Below are 17,021 nucleotides of genomic sequence, written 5' to 3'. Positions count from 1 at the left end.
AAACGAAGTGCTCAGGGCTGGCCATGAGCGGTCAGGGACAAAGCTGCTGGCCCAGCCCCGTGCCAGGCACTGGCGCTGCACACACTCAGTCCCCAAAGAGACCCGAATGCCGAGGGCTGCTCCCGCTGCCTCTCCCCGACGTCTCTCAGCTCGGCGAGCAGCCAACAGAGCACCTCCGCTCACACCAGCCTTTTCTTCTTTGCTCCAGGAAGGAAGAGAACAGCTACCCTATTCCTGCATCCTCGCGGGGAGCTCAGGACCACCAGCACCAAGGGTCGGCTGGGAGAAGAGCCCACCTGGCGTTCCCCAAATTGGGGCTCATTTCCCAGCGGTGTTTGTCTCTCGGCGCCGCTGAGCCAGATCCCGGCAGCCGGGCGAGCCCCACGCGCTGCTCGCCCCATGCACTCGGCACGGCCGGTCACTCGAGCTGCAGACACGCCGCCGTGAATGCCGTATTGTGCGCACACACGGCTCATGCGCGCGGGGATGGAAAGTCGCACACGTTTTTTTACTAAAATTTAAGACGTGCTGCACACAAAGAGCAGAGCTGACGAAAGGTGAATTAATGCTAAAGAAAGAAAAAGTGCCGTGCTGGGTTGCGTTTCTGCGTCACCTTTGGTTAAAAAACCGCTTCTAGCAGTTCTCCCGGTCAGCGAACAACCGCAGTAATTGTAGAAAGAAAACAATAAAACGTGATAGCGCGACCTAGGCCGATCACCCCGCACTGTCCCAGCACCCCGGGCGCATCCAGTGTCCCACGGACCCCGCGTCGGCCCCGAAGCGGCGGTTTTCCCCTTCCGTCCCGCAGGGGCTCCCCAGCAGCGCCGCCGCCGCCTGCAGCGGGCACAGCCCAGCGCGCCAGCCTGCGGCTCACGCAGTGCGTGCGGAACGCTCGTCGGAATTCGGCATCGCTTACCGGAGACGCCGCTGCCCGGGGTTTGCGTGAGGCCCCGCGCGCAGGACACCCCATCGCCCGTCCGGCTCCCGCTCAGTCCCCGCGCGCCGCGGGCACCCCAGCGCGGGGGCCACGGGGGTTCATTTCCCTCCGGCTCCCGCACGGTTAAGCGCAGGCTCCGGGCCCGCGGTTGCAAACTCCCCGAGGTGCTGACTCATCTTCTTCCATGCCTGTAAAGCACCATATTTCATCGCTCCACGCCCACCGCGCACAACCGCGGGGCAGCAGCTCCTCGCGCCGCCCCGCACGCCCCGATGGCGCGGTCGTCGCCGCGGCACGTTCGCCGGCGCGGCGGGGGAGCGGGGAGAGGAGGGTGGGCCAGGCCGCGGCCGGCCCCCGGCCCGGGCCGACACCGCGGGACGGGCACGAGCGCAGCCGCCCCCCTCCGAGGAAACACGCTTTATTCCTTTATGATCAACCACTTCAGAACCGGCGCGGCAGGGACCGGGGGGGGGGGGGGCTGCGCCGCCGGCCCCGGGCTGCGCCCCCGCCGCTGCTTTGTCCCCGGGAGGGACCTCGGCGGCCCGAGCCGGGCAGCGCGGGCGGGGCGGCGGAGCCCGAGCCCGAGCCCGTGCAGGCAGCGAGCCCCGCGGGGCCGGGCCGGGCCCCCCCCCCGCGCCCAGGGGAACAAAGCCCCGGGCCGGGCCGGCCCCATTGTCCCCGCTCCGGCCGGGCAGCGGCCGCCCCCCGCGCGGGCAGGAAGGGGAGGGGTCGCGCGCAGACAATGCCTCCCCCCCACCCCCCCGCCGGCACGCCCCGCCCTCCGCTCCCCATTGGCCGGCGGGGAATTTGGGGACCCCCCCTCCTCCTCCTCCTCCTCGCTCCAGCTCCCCCCCCCCCGGCGGGGGCGCGCGCGCCGCATTGTGCCGAGGGGCGCGCGGAGATGGGGGGGCGGGGGCGCGCGCGGCCGCCGTCGGGGGCGCGCCCGGGGGCTCCCCTTGTGTGTGCGTGTGCGCGCGTGTGCGTGTGCGTGCGGGGCCGGGGCCATGGAGGAGCTGAGCAGCGTGGGAGAGCAGGTCTTCGCCGCCGAGTGCATCCTCAGCAAGCGGCTCCGCAAGGTGGGACCCGCCGCGCCCCCCGCCGCGCCCCGCCGCCCCGGCCGCCGCTAACGCGCCTCTCCCCGTCTCTCTCCGCAGGGCAAGCTGGAGTACCTGGTCAAGTGGCGAGGCTGGTCCTCCAAGTGAGCGGCTCTGCGCGGTGCGGGGCTGCGCGGGGCGGTGCGCGGAGCGGTGCGCGGCCGCGGGGGTGCCGCCCGCCCGGCGCTTTTGTTCGGGTCGCGCCGCTCCTTTTGTTTACAAATAAGCGCGGCCGCGGCCGGCCCTCCCCGCCGCCGCGTGGGGCTCCGCTCCCCCCCCCCCCCCCGGCCGGGCCGCCCCCCCCAGAGAACCCCCCCGCGGCCGACGGGCACCGGCCCCGCGCCCCCCGCGGAAACCGGAGCTCCCCCGGATGCGCGGGGCTCCCCTCGCCCCGCGGCGGCGTGGCCGCCCGCTCCCCGATCTGCCCCCCCCCCCCCGCCCCGGCCCCTTCTCCCCTGCCCGCCCCGCGGGGACGGGGCTGTACCGGCCCCCGGTGCGGGGACGCCCCGGTCCCGGCGGGGCCCGGCGCCGGGTGCTCGTCCCGGGCGGCAGGAAGGGCCCGTTTGTCCTCGGATGAACTCCCCGGTGCCGGGCCGGTAACGGGGGCGGCGGGGAGCGCCGGCCCCCCGCTCTCGCCCAGTCCGTGTCTTCTGTTGCAGGCACAACAGCTGGGAGCCCGAGGAGAACATCCTTGATCCAAGACTCCTCCTCGCTTTCCAAAAGAAGTGAGCAAACTATAAATATTTCTAAGCGAACGATAAAGTCCATTAACTTCTAATTGGCTGCGCGTGCGGTGGAAGTTGCAGAAACAACAGCGTGAAGCTCGCCGTGCCTTTGTGGCCCAGCCCTTTTGTTCATCTCCTGAAATCACAGTTCAGGTCCACCTAGGACGTCCCTCCCCACGCTGGGTAAACACGAAGAATTTATGGCCCGGTGCACAAGCGGGTGTTGCGCTGGCTGTGCACCGGGAGCGCAGCAGCGCCCATCAGAGACCTTGGCCTCTCGTTCCCCGTCCAGCGGCCGGGGCCTCGGCTGTGCTTGGGGGGGCGACGGCAGGCCCCGGTGGGGAGACAGCGCCCGGGGCTTGGGGGGCACCAAAATGCCCTTCTGGGGGGCACAGCTATGAGAGGGGCAAGGACGTAACGGGTGGGAGAAAATGGTGTCCTCTGTCAGGGCCGGGGCTACTGCCCAGAGCCGAGCGGGGACCAGCAATTGTCCTGCAGCTATTACACACCAGGAATCACACACGGAGGTAAAAAAGTAGCCAGCTGGCTACGGTAAGCACAGCGCTGCCAAATATTTTGGCTCCATATTAATAAAAATCATTAAAGTTTATGATAGGATTTAGTTATAATTCGTTTCTGGATCCATTTTTTCAAGAATGGAATCTGGTGGTTAGTGCAGACAGCACGGTGTTTAATTAGCCATATGTATTACAGGTTAACACTGTCCTTTTTAAACAGAGAACTGCAAAATAGTATAGTGACCTGAAAACATTCCCCGTACAGTCGCCTTGGGCTTTGCGTGGCTGCCAGCCTGGGCCACCACATCCAGACCAGGAGGTGCAGGAGAGGTGAAATGAGCCCAGCGAAGGCGAGGACTTGCAGAGTTTCCAGGGAACGCATTTGCTTTTCCTCCGCACGGAGGCTGTACTGCTGCTCGCTGCGAGCAGAGGGGAAGCTCAGCTCCGCAAGCGTGTCGGTGAGGCAAGGCTGAGCAGAGACGGGGCAGGTGGTTCCGTTTGCCTGATCCCAGAAAAACTGCGAGTCTCACCATGAACTGGAAGAGCCACTGGCTCAGGATGAGCAGTGCCCTGCAGTCCATCGCTGACCGCTGGAAGCTTCTCGCTGTGGGGATGTATTGTAGCAAACAGGGATGCTGTCCCATCTGCCCGGCCCACCTCGGTTCCCCCAGGTGTGAGCGGAGCAGGGAGCCGCTCTGAGAGGCAGCGTCACAGAACTTGATGCTTCCCTTTGGAAGGCCTGTGACTGGCACCGGTGGGACAAAGGGACTAGGACTGGGGTAGCCAGCGGGAAGGTCCTGCACGGCGAAGGATTTTGGCTCTGTGAGCAGTTTGGTAAATATATTTCAGCCATCCATGCAGTTCAATCCCATGCTGCGTGCAAGAGAGTTTCTCTTCCCTTTCACCTCTCCAGTAAATCGGGGCAGATGCCTGCTGCGGAGCCAGCTGGGTACCCCGGCGTCCAGATAGCTGTCCTTGTTCTAAGGCCGCAATTCTCATAACCCTTTCTTCACTTTGTAGTTCTTTTTCTTGCATTGCATCACATTCATGGCCCGAGTCTTCCAGTGACCTGTGCCAGCCCCGCAGGGTAAACGGTCCGGGTGCCACGTGGGGGAGGCTGAACTGCACAAGTCCCCGGGTTTCCGTACAGTTCTTGGGGCTCTTTGACTGCACTTGAGTGTGGCGTGCCTGTAATGGCATGGGCTCAAGCGATGTGCTGGGAGCCTGTAAGATCATTGCACGTCGATAGGGCTTAAGGACACCTCCGAGCCACTGCGCAGGCACTGGGACGGGAGCTGAGCCTACAGCATCCCAAACAAGGGCGTTTTTTAGTGACAGAAGAAAGGGAGGAACCAGGATGATTTTGGATGTTCTCTTCTTCCCTACAAACACTGTGCTTAATCGTTGTTTTTTCAGGGAACACGAAAAAGAAGTGCAGAATCGGAAGAGGGGGAAGCGGCCCAGGGGCAGGCCCAGGAAACATGTGGTGAGTCCTGGTGGCAGTGGAAATCCACGGCCGCGACGGCGCTGGAGGGGCTCCGGCCTTGGAAGGCACCAGTGAGTGTCTGTCCACAGCGCAGGGTGCGGTGGGTGCTCAGCCTCTGGAGGGTGGTGAGGACACAGCGACGCCTGCAGACCCCGGGTGAGGGGCTTGGCAGATTGCAGTGATGGGTGGGTCGATGAGGATGCCTGCGAGGAGGACGTCTCTTCATCGCTGCGATGGCGTAGAAGGAGACAGAAGACTCCCCTGGCACCAGGGTCCCACCTGGTATCAAAGCCTGGTCGGTTTTGTACTGTACGCTCCCTAACTGGTTTTATAGTAGCGGACGAGCAGGTCGGCTAATGCGGGGAAAGAACCTGTGCGTGCCTGAGGCACCGGGCCAGGCAACACTGAAGGCTTTGCAATGTCCTTAACAGTTCTTTGGTAATGTGTGTTAACTCTTTCCCCGTCTCTCTTCATTGCTTTGCAGGAACCAGAGATGCCTGCAAAAACTAAGTCAAGTAGCTCCTCTTCCTCCACATCCTCCTCTTCCTCCTCCTCTGATGAAGAGGATGAAAGTGACCTGGAAGCAAAGAGAGGTCCCCGCAGCAGAGAGACTCACCCGGTACCGCAGAAGAAAGCTCAGATCCTGGTGGCGAAGCCCGAAATGAAAGACGCTTCCAGGAAGAAGCGTGGGCGGAAACCTCTTCCCCCGGAGCAGAAAGCGGCTCGAAGGACCGTGAACCTGACAAAGGTGCTGAAATCGTCCCGGAAGGAGGTGGGCGGCAGTGCCAAGCTGATGGGGAAGCTGCAGCCCCAGCACAGCACGCAGGGCTCGGGTATGGCCGTGCTGAAGGACCCGCCGGGTGCCTTGGCTGGGCTCAGCTCGGGGGGTTCGTCCGCAGAAAACCTGCCCAACATGATGAAGAGCGGCTCCGCGAGCCCAAACCGGGCCATCAGCTGGCAGAGCTCCATCGTGCACTACATGAACAGGATGTCCCAAAGCCAGAACTCGGCAGAGACCTCGCCCCTGGGCAGGCTGGCGCTGAAGTCCCAGGCATCCAGTAAGAGCGGCTTAGGGCTGGACTTAAAAATGAGGAACCAGAAAGGATCTGGGGAGCTTGGGCTGAGCGCGCAGGGACCCAAGACTGCCAAGGCTCCTAGCAGCGGCGCTGGAGGGGACCAGAAATCGGGGTTTGCTGCGGGAGGCCAAACAATGCACAACGGCAGCAAGACGCCGGCCGGCTCGTCCGGGGCCAGCAGCCAGCCAGCCTCCAGTCAGGAGCTGAACCTCCAAGCTCTAAACCTGCAGAGCGTCAAAAACGGGCCAAGCGCGGCCGGCGGGAGCAGCCTCCCTCGCCACCTTTGCAGCGCCCTGTCTAAAGGCTCTGCCGGCAGCGCGGCGGTGAGCGCGGGTGCTGCCGGCACAAAGGGCGGTGCGGCAGGTGCCGGGTTGAATGCTGCTAGTGCCGGCGTGGTCTCAGGGGGGGACGGCGGCAAGAGCGAGAAGCAGGTGCACCGAGCAGGCGACAGGGACTTGGCCAAAAGCGGCACAGCCGGCACGCAGGAGGGGCACGCGGCCGCGGAGAACCGCAAGCCAGGCTCCCCTTCCGAAATGAGCACAGGCGAAGAGACCAGCTCGGATTCAGACCGGGATTCGGCTTCCTTCCCGGGCGTGGGTCAGAACATGTCTGTCTCTATCCAGACGAGCCAGGACTGGAAACCCACCCGCAGCCTGATCGAGCACGTCTTTGTCACCGATGTCACCGCTAACCTGATCACAGTGACGGTCAAGGAGTCCCCCACCAGCGTTGGGTTTTTCAACCTACGGCAATACTGAGCCCGGAAGCGTGAGAGGAGGGAGAAGGTCCTTCAGCCTCTCCCTCGACTTTGCCCAGCTCTTCCATCAGGTTTTTCTTTCTTCAAGTGAACACGGAGACCTCGTGAGATCTGCTGGGACTCGTGTTTAGAGAGGCTTGAGAAAGACACAGTGAAACCTGCTCAGAACTGCCAGTGGGTTGATGGCTCCTTCCCGGCTTCTCTCCATCCTCTCCGGAGCCGGTGCCCCGAGCGGAGGTGGCTGATGCTGTTCTCTGGGAGCAGGGGCACCGGTGCTGCTGGGGGTGACAGGCTGGCAAGTTTTGAGCCAGGCTTCACTGTACACAGGTTTCTTTGCTTTACAGCTTGATATGGCAGATGACAAGGTCTGCGGCTCTCTGGCAGCAGGGCGCGGGTGTGGAGCCGCGACGGGCCAGGCTTATACTCGGGAGAGGAAGAGGAGATCCTTTTCTTTCCTCTGGGCTCCCTGTGAATCTGTCTGTGAGCCGTGCGGAGTCGCAAGTCAATCCAAATGAGGCAGCCGCTGCTCCCAGCCCTCGGGGGCTGCTGGGGGGTGGCTGTACACGGGGGTTTTTCAGGGTACACTCAGCCCAGCCACCCCCCTGGGCAAGGTCACTTCCAATGATGGTGAAGTCCACGACGTTTCTGTTGTGGTTTCCAGCTGATAGGGAAATATTGTTTACATTTTTTTATTAAGGAAAACCCCTTTTTTTGAGGGAGGGGAATAAACCCAGTCTAGGGAAGACTGAGTCCTGGATGCCACTGTCGATACGGGCGTCAAAGGTGCCTCTTTCAGAGCAAGGGGCGGCTGGCAGTGGGCGTCTCCTTGCCGCCTGGGGAGGGTCCTGCCTTGGGAGCCAGCGAGAGCTGCTGGCTTCTTTGCAGTGACTTGACTTTCAGAGGAAAATGAAGGCCGAATTGCTGTGCAGCCCAGGGAGCCCCACGCCACTCCTCTGCCTCGTCCCAGCATCGCCAGCATCTTCCCCTCCCGTTCAGCAGTTTCCAGGCTCTCACAGGGACCGAGCTGGGGAATATTTTCTAAGTCTTGCAGAACATGCAAACCCTTCCAGCGGCAGGTAGGTTGGCACTCGGGCTGTCAGGTGTCCGTGAGGTCGGTGCTGCAGTTCAGCTACAGAGCAGCGCCCGGGCAGAGCCGGGGGTGAGTGAGCCCTTCCTGCCGGGAGCCCGGCCAGACCCAGCCTTGGATGCTCGCTGGGTTTGACTTGCGCTGATCATCCACATTTTTGTCCCACCGGAGGGCTCAGGAGCTGATCGAGGACACCTGCACGGGTGGTCTGGAGCAGTGGGAAAGGGAAGGAGAGGAGAGGGAGAACGGGCAGGGCCAGGCAGCGGCAGCGGGTGCCTTGTGCCGCTGTTCCCCAAGGAGCCGGAGGGCCTGCAGCAGCCGGTCTTTGTCTTGCCATCCTGTGCCAGCAGCCGGGGTTTTCATTTTGGCTTGTACTCGCAACCAATAATGGCTTTTTTTATGGAGGTCTTCTTCCCTACTATAGCTTACTCTTACAAGCCAAAATTAGCAGCAGTAGTTCAGGCAGAGTTCAGTAGCATTCGAGGTCATTTTAGTTCTGTTAGCGCTGAACTCCTTTCTCGGAGGAGGTAGAAAGCTTGCAGTCTGCCAGGTCTCGGTGCGGGGCTAGGAGGTGCCCGAAGGCCGTCCCGCCAGCGTCTCCGGGGCGGCTGCTCGATGTGTGCGTGAACAGGCACCGCTTCGGGGGTCACTGCTTGCTAGGTGACTGATCTGGCACCAGATCGGGCACCTTACTTGGCCACAGGCAGGGGCACTCGCAGCGTCATCACACTTAGGAGTGCGGAGATAAATGGACCAAACTGGGGGTACAGGTCCTTCTGACCCCCCCAACGCATCAGCCCACTGCAGTTGCTTTTGCTGCCGCTGCCTGGTGGCAGCGCAATTCTCAGGTGAAATGAAAAGCCAGCGCTAGCTGCACGTGCTGCCCGGTTGTTCAAGGGATGGATGGCTGTTCCCCGCCTGTGCTCCAGAGACGCTCTCCCTTAGCTTTTGTAGTTAATCCCCAGCTGTCCTGTTGGTCGTGGCTGTGAGTTCGTGTCATGGAGCTGAGCACGGCATCCTGCCGACGGTGAGCTGCGGCGGGTGGAGGCGTAGCTATGCCTTGCAGCAGGACCTGTGCAGGTTCTCGGCCAGCTCCAGTTCTGCCCCAGCGCAGCCAGCAGCCTTGAACGTCGCCTCGCCACGCTGTCGGGCAGCCTGGGGCAGGGGGTTTGCAGAGGACTGGCGCAGCCCTGCTCTGCTGCTGGCCGCCCGGCCCAGCAACGCGCTGCACCTTGTTCTGCCAGGCAAAGGGCCGAGGGGAGAGGAGGGAGCATTGGCCATGGAGGAGGGTCCCGAGGACAGTTTCCGACGAGCTCCGTGATGCCAAAACATCACAGTCTGTGCTGTTTACCTTCTAGTCTTTAACTTTGCCAAACGAGCTACCGTTGCTTCGAGCAGTCCAAGGAAACGTTAGCCTGTGTCAGCAGAAACGAATGCACTGGGCATGGTCTCTGCTGGGTGTGCTTTTGTGCTGGGAATACGAGCGTTTTGGGAGAAGAATCAAGGAATCCGGGAGCGCGGGGGTAACGCTCTTCCTCACACACCAAATGTTTGCTACTTGGCCTTTGCAAATCCAAACGGAACGACAATGTGCCTTTCAGACCGTCCTTATCTCAGCCTTGTCTGCGACACCGGTCCCACGACAGGTTTGTGCCTATGCAAAGCGGGGTGGTCACAGGGTCCTGGGGACAGCAGTGACACCGATGGGGAGAGGTGCCCTTGTCCCCAGCGGGACACCCAGCCGTCGCGCGGAGCCCTGCCACAGGGCTGAGGGCAGCTGAGGGATGCCCACTGAGAGGAAGCCGGCCCGGCAGGGATGCTCTTGCCTAGAGGGCTGGGTCTCCCAGGGGGAAAACGCACCTGAGGATGATCCGAGAAGGGGTCGGGCACCAATCATCCACAGAGGGTGCAGGAGACGGCCGCGATGGTGGGTGCTGTGCTCGCTGCATGCCGGCTCCGAGCCGGCTGCTCCCCCCAGAGCCCCCGTCAAAGCTCACGTGCGTTTCTCCATGCAGGAGCTTGCTCCTGCCGCCCGGCCAGGCGAAGGCTCGCTGGGCCGGGGCTTGCACCCAGGGGAATACGTATCCCAACAGCCAGCGGCTTTCCTCCACCACCCACCCTTCCCAGGCGTGGCCCCTCCCGGCAGCGGCAGGACTCTGCTGTCACCACTTGGTATTGTGCCTTTTGCTCACCAGCTGGTTCGATTCCAAAGGTCTAAGGATGGTGAAAGTGATAATCCAGAAATCTTTCTGACTTATGTCTCCTCCTGCGCTCCTTCCCCAGCCCCTTCCCGACCTCGTCTTTCAGGATCTCGGCTCTCCCAGCAGCGCTGGGGCGTCTGAGCGAACGGTTCCTGTTGGAGTTTGCCTCTCAAAGGCACATTATGGGAGTGATTTACTGTAATCTTTTGTGGACAGGGGTTGAAAGCCGGTGCAGACCCTGTTTACCAGTCAGTACCATTAGCATTCAAGGTCTATCTTTTTTTTTTTTTCTTTTTTTTTTTTAAGTTTGCTGCTATGGGTTGGAGTGTTCAGCCGTGTCTCAAACAGCCAATTAAAGGTTTGTCACTTGTCATTTTCTAAGGGGTTTCCGATGTGGAAAGCCCTGCAGTATTTGTATATTGAATGGATATTTTTCTCCAGGCATAATCTGGTTAAGCATACTTGTTGTTTTCCATTGGACTGGAAGAGGTGGCCAATTCAGCCATCTTCCCTAGAAACTTAGTCTATTTTTATATATATATATTTTGTACCAAAAAACTGGAGTTCACGGAGGGATGGGGATGGTGCAGGGGGCTCAGTTGGCTTTGAGTTTCTGAGCTGGGTGTGAAGGGCTCCAGAGCCAGAGAGGGGGTTGTTACTGAAAGAAATTGAGGGATGGGTGAAAACAAACAATTGTTCTTGTAACTTGTGCCAGTCACTGGTCTGATTTGTATGTTTTAATTAAAGAGAGAGCCAAATCGTTCCGTATGACACTTACAATTGCTTTAAACTACAGCTGTTTGTTTGCTTTTATTTTCAGAGAACAAAAGTTGGCGGTATTATTACCCTGGGAAAGCTTAAGGGCTTTGCTGTGCAGGCCGGGCGCCCAGCCCGCCGAGCGACGCGGGGCTGCGGGGCTACGCTCGCCGCCCCCCCGGTCGCCCTCCCGGCACCGCGCCCTGCGTGCGGTGTGTACGCTAGCGCTTCTGGACACCCGCGCTAGAGCAGGCCCAGGGCTCGAGGCTGCTTTTAATTTATTTGCAGGAAAACACTAGGAGATGGTTACGTCGGGGGGGGTGTTTAATAACTTTTCCACTGCTCTCTTTTAGCATATCAATAAACTTTTTTTAAAACTTTTCAGCCTGGAGCGCTCGCCGCTCCGGGAGCGGGCCCTCCCCACCCCCTCCACGCGCACCACCCCCCCGGGGGCTGCCGCTGCCTTGCGACACCGCCTCGCTTCCCCCCCCCCGCCCCGGCACCGTGTCCCGCCCCTGCCCGCGGGCTGCCGGCCCGGCTGCAGCGGGGCCCCCGGGCTGGGGACGGGCGAGGCTGAGGGGAACCGGGGCCGGGCAACCACTTCCCCCCCTCCCCCGAGGGTCCGGGCAGGACGCGGCCCCCCCCCGGGCCCCGGCTCCTACCGGGCGGCTGAGCGCGGTCCGCCGGCCTCCGCTGCGGCTGGAGCTGCGCCTGCCCGGGGGGGGCCGCAGGTGCCTCCGCTCGGCACCGGCCCGCCCCGGGACCCGCCCGGCCGCCCCCACCTGCGGGGCCGGGACCCGCCCGGGGGCCGCGCTGGGCCCGACCGGCCTGGGGAGGGCGCTGCGCGGCCGCGGAAGGGCGCGGGCAGCGGCCGCTCCCCGGCTGCGGCCGCCGGGGCGGGTCGGGGGCCAAGCGGCCCCCGGGGCTCCGCCGTCGGGGCTGCCGTCGGGAGGGAGCAGAGCCCCGGCGGGGCGCGGAGCCGCCCGGGCACGGGGGGGGTCGGCTGCTGCGGGCCGCGTCCGGGGGCTCCGCCAGCCGGTTCCCCCGCCGCCCCCGCCCCGCCGGGGGCCCCGCCGCGGCCCGTGTGAAAGGGCCCCCCCGCTGGGCCGGGGGAGAAAGGCGCCATTGTGCGGCCCTTTCTCCCGCTCCTCCTTGACGCTCATTTTCCGCGCCCAGCCGCTGACAGCTCCCATAATGCGGGGCTCCGCGCCTTTCACCCGGCGGGGCAGAGAAAGGAGGTTAATGAGGACACAGCTTCACACCCCCCCCCCAAACCAGCCCCCCGCTCCCCTCCGCCTGCGCAGATTTGAATACAAAGGCCGGGCTCGCCGGGCAGGAGCGGCCGCCGCGCCCCGGGCCCCGACCCGCACCCCCGCCGCGCCGCCCGTCCCGTCGGAAGGGCGGAGCGCGGCGGCCCGGGGCCCGGCCCGGTACCCGGGCGCTTTCCCCACGGGCGGGGCGGCGGCCCCGGGCCTGTTCCTCGGAGCGGAGCCGCAGACGGCGCCTGCCGCCGCCCCGTCCAGGCACCGTGGGACCCCCGGGGGGGCGGCCCGGTCCGGCGGCACCTCTGCCCACCCGCCACCCTCCCGGGCACCCCCGGCCCCACAACCCCCGGGCCACCAAGGGAAGACAGACACGTTTCTATTTACAAAGTATATATTTAAACTCACATAAAAAGCAGGTCTCATATGGACATTCACGGCTGGCAGAAGACACGTAGTTAAGCTTCACTTCTGAGACTGAGATTTAGCCAAATCGTTTTTGTACAAGTCTTAGATTTAAATAATTCACGCACACAGCCCCACGCACACACACTCAGTATATACGTCGCTATATACATACACACATATACACCCACATGTACGTTTTGCTCCATATACGCGTGTGTCTGGACGCACACATAGACACAGGGCCGGAGCGAAGCACACCAGATCCCGAGCGCGTCCCGGCGGGCAGGACCGCGGGGCTGGGCTCTTTCGCGCAGGGAGGCATCTTCCAGCCCTGGCACGGCGGCAGCGGGAGGACGGGCAGCTCAGTCCCATCATCATCCCTGCAACGACACACGTCCCATGTCGGCTGCCCCTGGCCCCGGAACCAGCACATTGGTTCCTTGTACAAACCAAGTTAAAAAAATCTCAATTTTACGAAATATGCCTTAAAAAAAAAAAAAGGAACAAACAACAACCAAAAAAACCAACAAAAATCCAGAACTCGCAGACATGGCTCCCTTTGTACAGTCAATGCCGCATCGTCCTGCCAGGTCATCTGACAAAGGTCCCAAAAGAAGGATGGGGAAGGAGCCGGAGCAAGGTGGAGCCGCAGCCGGGCCGAGAGCGGAGGGCTGCTCCTCGCCCCAGCCCCTTTCCCCACCCGCCAGGCCCTGTGTGCTTTCACCCCCCGAACCGGGAGCCCTCAGGAGCTCGGCTGGGGCAGCCGGCCGGGAGGGACGAGGGCAGCCTGGCCCACGGCCGCTGCCGGCCAGACTTGTGCTTTCCAACCCAGAGAGATGCTCAGGCCAAGGCGTCAGGACGGGGACACCTGCTCCACCTCAACCGAAACCAGCACGCGGGCGAGGGACCCGCTCCCCGCCCGGCTCAGGCTGCAACCCAGCTGGGGCAGAAGGAGCGAGCGGAGTGGGGGGTGCAGCCCCCACGGCCGCTGCACTTTGCTCAGAGCCACGCAACCCCACGGCCATGCCCTGCCCCAGCCCGGGCAGAACAGCGGCAGGGTGCTCGCGCCGGGAGGAATAACGCGGGCAAAGAGACCACAAAAAGCCACCCGCGTCAGCGGGGCCGCTCGCGCAGGGGAATATTTCGCCTCTTGGCTATTGTTTAACTAGCATAAGAAAAGGGAAATATTTATTGTCTCTGAATGCATAAAGGTGGCTCTGGGATTCGTCCAAGATGCAGCTATTACAAAACCCTTTATCTGGAGTCTTCCAACAGTCTGAAGTGAACTGTGTTGGGGAAAAAAATAAAATAAAATAATAATCCACTTTCTATAGCAGTATAAAGCATCTAAATATGGGCAGTGACATGCTACCCTCCCAAACCTCTCTGGCATTTCAGGAATGTAAACAGAGGGTTTTTTTGTTGGGTTTTGTTTTTTGTTTTTTTTTTTTTTTTTTTTTCCTTTAAAGCGGGTGGGGGAACAGAATCAAGCAACCAGACGAAATGAAAACAGATTCTCAGCTCAGTCCCATCTCCCACAACTGCTACGACAACTCTATTAAAGTGCATTTCAGTATCACCCCTCTCAGGAACCTTACACACACAAACCTCCTCTTCTGCCGCAAGAAAAGGTAATTCAAGTTAATACTCCGCTAGAACAGTTTTAGGCTTTTTATGGATTTCTGCTTTTCCCCGCCCTGGCTTTGTAGCAACATTATTTTTTGTTAAACTGGAAACGCCCCCTCCCCAACAACACTGTAAATTCAAGTGCTTACTTCAACCGTCAAGGGCAACAGTTCTGGATACAGCACACTTGATTGTACAAGCAACACCTTATATCACAATCAAGAAATCGGGGCACTTCGCCCTCCGGGGGAGTAACACTCCCCCCTCCACCATCCATAGCATCATATGAAAAATAATAGTTAAAAAAACCCAGAACGTAATTAGCTATGAACATCGTTCATTATGTACACCGGCTCCTGCAACAGATGCATGAACTCCGTTAGTTCTCAGTTTTATTGTCCTTTCTAAGAGCAACTGAGCAGTCACTGTTGTCTCCATTTAAATAAAACAACTCAGAGTTGAAATATATATATAGATATATATATAAGCATTTTTTTCTTAAATAACATATTTACATCTAATAGAAAATATAACTCTAGAGATAATCTTTCCAACGAAATAGAAGATGTAAAAAAAAAAAAAAAAAAAAGAATGAGTTAATGAATTTAGGACAGTTTCTAAATCCTCTCCAGGACAAAAAAAAAAAAAAGAAAAAATAAAATAAAAAAGAGGCCCACCAAGCTCTAACCAAGCTTTTGTCTGGATCTGACCGAAGAAAACCCCAGCACCACCTCCGACAACCTCATCGCTTCTCTTTAAAGAATCCTTGGTCCGTGCTGCTCTCCTTGATGGTGACGGTCAAAAAGTTAGAGGTCACATCAGTTACCACCACCTTCTCCAGGTTGTTGAGAGAGGGGCTCCAGGACTCCTCCTCGGGGTCCCCCAGGATCCTGGAGACGGGGATCCTGGCGATGAGGGAGGGCCGCCCCGCCTGGCCCCCCACGCCGTCGCGGTACAGGCTGCCCACGGTGCCCGGGCTCACTGCGCCGTGCAGGAGCTTGGGCCCGCCGGGGTCCAGCCCCCCCTGCCCCTTGGGGTCCAGAAAGTCCGCCCGGTGCTTGGCCAGCCGGGGAGGGTAGGTCTCGGCGGCTCCCAGCTTGGCGCCCGCCTCGGCTCGGTTGGGGCCGGGCAGGGCGCCGGCGAGGTCGGGGTCCTGCCGCCTGGCCAGCTGGATGACGCTGTGTCCCGAGCCGAACTTGGCCGCCCCCGCCTCCTCCATCTTCCTGGCCTTCAGGTAGTCCCCCACCTTGTCCCCCGGCTCCCCCAGTTTCCTCTTGGAGGCATCCAGAGTCTCCGCCAGGTCCTTGTAAAGCTCCTTCCTGGGCTTCGGGCCTCTCTTTTTGGGGGTCTCCCCGGGTTTCTCCTCCACGCGGATCACCCGGTCCCGGATGCTGTCTGCCTTGGGGGTGCTGGTGCTGGAGCTGCCCTGGGGAGCCAGGGCTATGTTTCTCAGTCCTTCCCTAGCCCGGGACGTGGAGCCCAGCTCCTGGGGGGACCTGCCGGGATACGGCACCCGGATCGCCCTGGAAGAGTCGCTGCGGAATTCATAGGTTTTGGCTTTTGCTTTTGCCTGGGCCTGCAAAGAAGATAAATCAACCGGTGACTTTATTATCCTGCCATCCGGCTGCGTAATGACAACTTACAAGACAAGAGGCCGCCTTTGCAAGGAGCATCCTCCACGGGGGCCGGAGAGGGACCCGCTCCCCGCTGCGGCACGCAGCCCTGGCCGGCACCGGCATGCGCGGGGCTCCGGCCTCCTTACCTTTAACAGGAAGGTTTTGGGCTTGGGGCCTCGCTTTTTGGGCCCGTATAGCTCCATTTCTCGCTCCCTAGAGGTGTCAAAAAAACCAAAGCTTCAATTCAGCATAGCTACAAGACAGCAACATATTTACAAGCGCAAGGGCTGCGGCTAGCAAGGGCCTTGTACCTTTCCTCGAAGGCTGCGAGCAGCCGGGCATCCAGGATGTTCTCCTCGGGTTCCCAAGTGCTGTACCTGGGGAGGGGGGCACAGAGAGAGGGAACAGCGTGAGGAGCCAGAAGCAGGGAAAATAAATGAAATAAAAAATATGGGGCATAAAGGAAGGGACCCAAGTTTCCTCCCTACTACAAGGGGAGAGCGGGGCTGCAGCCACCCGTCTCCCCGCAGCTCTCCGGCTGCGGAACCCTACGGACAAACGGCCGACTTACTTCTGAGACCAGCCCTTCCATTTTACGAGATATTCCATGCGCCCCTGCAGATGCAAAGAGAAAAATAAATATGCATGGAGGGAAACCGCGATAAACGCCCGCAACAAAGATACACCCGCAATTCCACGCGTGCAACAAACACGCGCCCGCGGTGCGTGTCGGAAACACGGGGGGGGGGGAGCGGAGGGAGCGCGGGGGGGGGGGGGGTATGCAACAACAAAAAAAATAATAATGATTAAAAAGCCCCGGAGGGTTGCGCGGCCCGGCGGGCGGGCGGGCAGCGGCGGAGCACGCCCGCCCCGCCGGCGGGGAGCGCCCGGGCATGCGGCGGGGAGAAAGAGCCGCCCCCAGCGGGCGCCCAGCCGCAACCGGGCCGGGGCCGGCGGGGCCGCCGCAGCGGCGGGGCCGGGGGAAGGTGCGGGGCCGGGGGGGGTGGAGGGGGGGGGGCGCGCGGGGCCGGGAAGGGGGCGGGGGGCACCTACTTTGCGGATGCGGCGCTTGAGCAGGGCCTCGGCCGCGAAGACGCGCTCCCCGACGGCCGAGAGCTCCATGTTTACGCGGCCGCTCGCAGCACACAGGCAGCCGCCAGCGCAGCCCAGACCATAATACTCCGCCCGCTGACGTCAGCGCCGCGGCCCCCCCGCGCCGCCCCCCCCGCACTTGTTGCTGGCGGAGCCGGGTGGAATATTCCGCCCGCGCCGCATTGGCCCGCGCCGCCGCCCCGCCCCCCGACGTGCGCCGCGTCCCGATGAGCGCGGGGCGGGGCCGGCGGCGGGGGCGCGCGGGGAGGGAGGGGGGCCGGGATGCCACGCCCCGCCACGCCCTCCACGCCACGCCCCGCCCCGCTCCGCTCCGGGGGGGGCGGCCCCGGCGCGGGGGGGGGCGCGGGGGGGGGGGGGAG

At 61.7% G+C, this 17,021-nt stretch overlaps 2 protein-coding genes across 2 annotated transcripts; one reads left to right on the top strand and one right to left on the bottom strand.

The window, feature by feature from the left end:
* The first annotated feature begins 1,941 nt into the window (after window positions 1-1,941).
* CBX2 (chromobox 2) lies at window positions 1,942-6,594 on the top strand. Its single transcript, XM_059828351.1, has 5 exons — window positions 1,942-2,013; window positions 2,092-2,135; window positions 2,691-2,756; window positions 4,691-4,760; window positions 5,245-6,594. Exons 1-5 carry the CDS (start codon window positions 1,942-1,944, stop codon window positions 6,592-6,594), a joined length of 1,602 nt encoding a protein of 533 aa, XP_059684334.1.
* An 8,021-nt stretch (window positions 6,595-14,615) lies between these two features.
* Window positions 14,616-16,671, bottom strand: CBX8 (chromobox 8). Its single transcript, XM_059828206.1, has 5 exons — window positions 16,603-16,671; window positions 16,121-16,164; window positions 15,861-15,926; window positions 15,696-15,762; window positions 14,616-15,509 (listed from the first exon to the last, which is right to left on the bottom strand). Exons 1-5 carry the CDS (start codon window positions 16,669-16,671, stop codon window positions 14,676-14,678), a joined length of 1,080 nt encoding a protein of 359 aa, XP_059684189.1. The 3' UTR covers window positions 14,616-14,675.
* Between the last annotated feature and the right edge of the window lie 350 nt (window positions 16,672-17,021).

This window comes from Gavia stellata, chromosome 22, assembly GCF_030936135.1.
Source record: "Gavia stellata isolate bGavSte3 chromosome 22, bGavSte3.hap2, whole genome shotgun sequence".
Lineage (NCBI taxonomy): Eukaryota > Metazoa > Chordata > Aves > Gaviiformes > Gaviidae > Gavia > Gavia stellata.
The sequence above is the reverse complement of the archived record's forward strand: the minus strand, read 5'-3'. Positions and strand labels throughout refer to the sequence as shown.